The following is a 5,672-nucleotide window of genomic DNA, read 5'->3' on the forward strand; positions in this document are numbered from 1 at the left end:
GCTCCCAGATAATTTGCTTGGTAAACCCCTGAGGACCTGGGAATTTGGAAGTCCCACCAATTCCCCTCCCCAAGCCAAAGCCCAAACCCAAGACCCAGAGACTGGCCAAAGCCTGAGCAGCCCCAGGCCTCCAGCTTGTACCACTCGCAGAGAACCCAGCAGATGGGCTGACCTCGATCTAGGCTCCATAACTTTGACTTGCAGAGAAATGTGAAAGTGTCTTTTATTTTAAATGAGAGTGACAACAAATTTCAAATGATCAACGCCTTCTTAAAAGAAAAATGATGTTTCCTCATCCAGATACAAGCAGAACTTGAAGAGCTTGAGAATTTTAGACCCTTCTGCCAGATTTCTTCAAAAACATTATCCATTCCCAAATCTTGGACAGGCAGGAGGAAATAAAATATGTTCTTATATATCTGGGCAGTGCCATCTTTTGTGACAACATAGAGCAAGATTAGCATTCTACTTTTCACAGAGATTCTGGTGAATAAATATGCAAGCACACTTTATTTATTTATTTAATTTTTATTTAATATCCAAATTTCAAAAAGTTTCCATTGAGAAATCTAAAGTTTTAAATAATATTCCGGTACAAAAATATAGTAATTGAGATAAAAACTTCCATACTACTACCTCCAAATAAATAAAATCACATCAGACACATTTAAATTATTCAGTACAAAAAATACAGAACTTCTCAAAATCAGTGAGTTGAAGTTAAGTCAGTGCAATAGAGTTAGTCACATTTCCTGGAGTTGCTAAGTAGCCTGGCCTCCTGGTAACTTCAGTGCATAACAATAATTACCAGCAATTAATCATCAATCCCCTAGTTCAGAAAAGTGCTTCAGCATTTGCTTATCTTTAAGCATGTCTGTTTGCTTGATTTGGATTTAGATATGCTTATAAGTAAGCAGACATGAATTCCTGAGTACAGAATTCCCCATATTGGTGCTTGCATCTCCATGTGAAATAGATGAATGATGAGACTAATCTTATTAACATCCCTCTTTCAAGACAGCACCAGATGGAAAGCTGGGTATCATGTCATTTCAGGATTTCCATATGGAAATTGAGTAAACATTGCCTCATTCTGTATTTTCAGGTCAACAAACATATAACAGATAGACAGGATTTTAAGACAAAGTAATTTCTTATATAGTAGTAGGAGTTATAAATACTTTGATTGGTGTTTCTTTATAAATAATTATTTAAAATACTTAAATATTAATAAATAAATGTATAAAAACTTAATAAAAAGACTGAAATAAAAAACTGTGCATTATAACAAAATTTGCACAGTAACTCAGTACAAAAGGACATATGATGTCATTAGCATTTGCACCTCCTCTGAGACTGGCTCCTTTTCCTTTTGAGAGAAGTTGGACTCTCCACCAGTTTTTGTAAGACGCTGAACAGCTCGTTCACAGCTTTGCGTTGAGTTTTCAAGTCAGTCATCTGTTATAAGTAAGAAACAAACGGAATGAAGGTCATGCCAAGAGCTATAGTTATTTACTGGTCACATCCTACAGGCTACACTGCTACCAGGGTAAACCAGATGGACATCGGCAGTTTCCAATTACTCTACTACCTAATTCCTACAACAAAGAGCCACTTTGTCACAAATCTTTGTTTTCCACTTTCTGTGCTACTTTGCAACGTGCCACAGACCAGCCATATTCTGTGTAACGGAGCTACTCTGTAGTTATTGTGATGATATATGAGCTACCCCCAAGCAGCTAACTCCACCGAGGTATTGGCTGCAGACCTCTGCAGAGGTCGGTGGTTCGTGTCATTGGCACTTGCTCGATAAGCCAAGTGCCTCCAAAGCCCACGGAGGCATGCTGTGGACAGGCACAACTTTCCCACCCAATTTCTTAACCACAGACAGCTGTGTCAGTGGCACCTCTGGTGGGCAGATGACACAGCAGCACTGCCGGCACCGCTGTGCCAGACTCCGGCAAGACTCGGGGAGGGTGGCCCCTGCACTGACACCCCACACCGCAGACCTGCAGCTGGAAACATTAGGTTTTCCAGTGTGAACTGAGCCAGACGGAGCTTACCAGATGGGTTACTGAAGCATTATTGGCTTGAGTCACACTCAAATCTCAACTGGAAAATATAGTGTCATGAGCCTTGGAGGCAGAGGAAGAGCCTTACCTGAAGCTTTGCCAGGTCCATGAGGTCTTTCACCTTCTTTAAGCCATCAGGAAGGCTGTTTTTCAGAGTATAGAGCTCCTCAGATATGTTTCTGATGTGCACCTTTGACTTGTCAGTGGTGTTAAGCATTTCTAAGTACATGGAAACAATCTGGCTCAGGATGATCCTTTTTTCATTTCTCTGTTGAAAAATACAGTCAGAAAGAAAGGTCTGTGAGTGCTCATCAGCAGGAAAATGAACGAAGCTAAAATGCAGCACGCAGGGGTTCTCACTGCTGCTTGAAATGGGATGATAAAGAAGATGCTGCAACTCATCTCCTGGGCTTGGCTGTACCTCAGGATGGTGCAGTATAAAGCACCTTGATCCTTATGGGAAGCATTCTTATGGGGATTGTTTTCTCATTTCCAAGCTACTGAAGTGGCCTCTGCTCATGTTCGTTCTACCCCGGCTGATTACACTGGCCCTGGGAGCTGCTTTGTATTTAAAAAGTGCCCCACAAAGTGCCTGAGTTGCTTTGTCATATCTGGTTTGGACTCACCTCTGTCCAGTTTATCAGTTTCTCTGTAAAAATAGGTCCACCGTCAGCTACGTCTGAATGACTTGAGTTCTGCAACAAAGAACAAACATGTCTGTTATACAAACAGTACTTATCACAAAGCAAATTTGTGTTCTCTATTCAAATGAGCAGTAAAAAACAGAGACGTGATTTTTGCACCACTGGGCTATAGCTGTTACAATGCTTTCACTTCTCTAAGCACCAAATTGCATTGGATGACTGCGTAGCACCAGAAACGGCACTAGTCTGCTTTTCAACGTCTTCTCCTGCTATAACTCATCTGAACAGAAACATTTAGCACCATCTATTTTACCAAACGCTCCTTGCAAGTTTTGGTATTGACAGCTGAAAATTAAACTTCAGAAGCATAGCAACTGGCTAGAAAAGTGTCAGATCTGATCTTGGCATGTTTTCTGGTAAGTTGAGGTCCACCAGTAGGTATTCTGTGGCCTTGAATTTATCCAGTCTTCTAAAATCTCATATGGAACAAGAAAAAATTAACTTTACTGTAAAACTACAGTTTGTAGAACTGGAGAATAGCCCAGTAGCCCACAGTCAGGCATGGGGATATACAAGGTTAGTGGCCTACTGAGAGGCTTGCAGGGACGGAGTTTAACCATCAGATGTTAGCCACACACTGTGGCAGATTCTAGGAAACAAAGAGCAATACAATTCTCCTATGAAGGAAAGGTAAACTGAATCATTTCCTCTTCTGTGTGTGTCTTTTTTTTTTCTTTTTGTATACAACAGTCACTATTTCCTTTTTTGTCTGCTCAGTAATTTAAATACAGTGAGTGCAAAGGGAAAACTTGCAGCCTGACAGAAACCTCGTAGGCTGATTGGCTCCCCATGCTGAGCACGTTGCCAAACCTTGTTTTGCTGTTCTTCTGAAAGGTGGGGAGCACCTGCTGTAGACCGGAGTTTTTAATGTCAGTGGAAGCAGCTCACCACGCCTCAGGATCTCTCTGACAGAGTTATATGCATTCTACTGAGAATCTCTCTGATCTATGCTAATGACAAATTTAAGATATAATGCCAATTTTATAGCCAGTTTCCTATCAATCTGCAAACACTGAAGTATCACACTAGGCTTCTTTATGTGATACTTCAGGGTGATTCTTTGACTACTAAATTTCAACTTTCATATGCACAAAATTCTGACAAAATCAGAGCTGAAAATAGGAGCAGACTATTGCAGTTGCTTTCATGCATTTAAGGAAAAAAACAAAAATATATTGAGAATAAAAGCTGTTAATTAGAAGTGACTCTATTGTAGATCTGTTATCTCTATGACTAATCCCAGCTGAAGTCAACTGTGAAATCCTTTTAATGCCTCTTAGATTAAGATAGGTGGATTAACATTACAGTTATCAAGTTATAAAAATTCTGTCAGAAAAGAAGTAATATCATGCTGGATAACATTCCCATGCTGGATCATAGTCACAGATATATAAGCAGAATGGCTGGAGGATGCAAAAGAATAAGCAGTAGGGACCACCTTTAGGCAACACACTACTACTACTAATAAGTACCAGATGCATTTGTTAAAGCAAAAGTTCTTCTCCATTTTGTTTATATTGCTAACTAATACTAAATCCCCCATTAAGGTTACTAACCTAAAACTAAAAAAGTGTCAGTAAATTACATCTGAATAGAATTGAATCAAGATTCATTCATTCATCATAAATTGCATTAAGATTTCTTGTTATAAAACATTCCAAAGGCTGAATGTAGCTAGCAGAAGCTCTTGTGAAAGGAAGAGTGCCCCTGAAATAAATGCAAACCACTACATTAACTATGACTATTGAAAAACTGAATCATGTTAGTGAAAGAGGTTAGCAAAAGCAAAGAAATTGTCCATATTCTTGTTTAAAAAAAGGTATAACCAAAAAATTTGTTCCATGGTTACCCTCTATTGGTACACATAGAGTATGTCAAGCAGTGCTCAAGTCTGGACTATATCTAAAGCACAAGCAGAAGGAGAAGAGAACTGCAGTGGAAGACCATACTTACAAAGTCAGCTTTCAGTTGGTCTATATCGTTTTGAAGTTGAGCAAGATTTAAGCTATTTCCAAAATGTCCAAAATAAATCATGATGACAGACAGAACAAACAAGCTGTAGGTCTGACAAGTCATCTTCTTGACAATGGTTCAGTTAAAATGCTCAGATAAGTTCTGGGAGATGTCAGTTCTAAGAGCAGTGAGCTTCAACTTCTAATAGTTAAATCTTCTATTAGAAGAAAGTAGACGAATGAACTTCATCTGCCTGTCAGTGGTATTTATACCTGGTCTTGGCATTTTTTTATTTCGTCATCACAGGCTGTGTATATTTAGACAAGATAGTGTTAGATAAGAACCCTTCGGTTTTGGCTAATCAAGGGAATCCCTCGAAAGCGTCTTTCTTAAAGCATGGTCCTGGAAAAATTTTCAGTGGTTCGTCAATGGGTAACATTTACGTGGCAGATTCTGCAGTTTCTTTTACACGTGGTTGGGGGAAAGGGGGAAATTATGATACTGGTTGAGGAGTATGCATTGCGGCTCAAGCATATTCTTACACACTATCTGAAAAAAGTCATTGTGTGTGGTTAAATGGTCAGTATAACAGTCAACTCATTTCTGGTATTCTTTTAAAGTAACCACCGAGATTGCCATGGCATTCTTCAGAGTCACTTAGAGATCTAAACGTTCTCCCTACTGCTGTCCTTTTGTGAAACACTATTTGCATTCTTTCCATGGTCTAAAGTGCATTTCTGCTGCTTTCTCATTCTTCACCTCCAGATTCAAAATAGACTTAGGGAAAAGGAGGTTCCAGCATGGATGCAATGATGCGTCATACTAAATTCCTCTATGGTTGTCTGCTACCTCCAAGAGCAGAGTATTTAATACTCAAGACATTCATTTCTGCTTGGCAATAATTAAAGTTCCCCACCTGCCTATTCATTTGCACTTATGTGCA

General features: G+C 39.4%; 1 protein-coding gene across 1 annotated transcript; it reads right to left on the reverse strand.

Moving 5' to 3' along the window:
• Positions 1-1,332: 1,332 nt before the first annotated feature.
• On the reverse strand, positions 1,333-4,852 carry IFNG (interferon gamma). The gene is made up of 4 exons (XM_072877692.1): positions 4,730-4,852; positions 2,699-2,767; positions 2,161-2,340; positions 1,333-1,458 (listed from the first exon to the last, which is right to left on the reverse strand). Exons 1-4 carry the CDS (start codon positions 4,850-4,852, stop codon positions 1,333-1,335), a joined length of 498 nt encoding a protein of 165 aa, XP_072733793.1.
• Between the last annotated feature and the right edge of the window lie 820 nt (positions 4,853-5,672).

Source organism: Ciconia boyciana, chromosome 1, assembly GCF_034638445.1.
Source record: "Ciconia boyciana chromosome 1, ASM3463844v1, whole genome shotgun sequence".
Classification (NCBI taxonomy): domain Eukaryota; kingdom Metazoa; phylum Chordata; class Aves; order Ciconiiformes; family Ciconiidae; genus Ciconia; species Ciconia boyciana.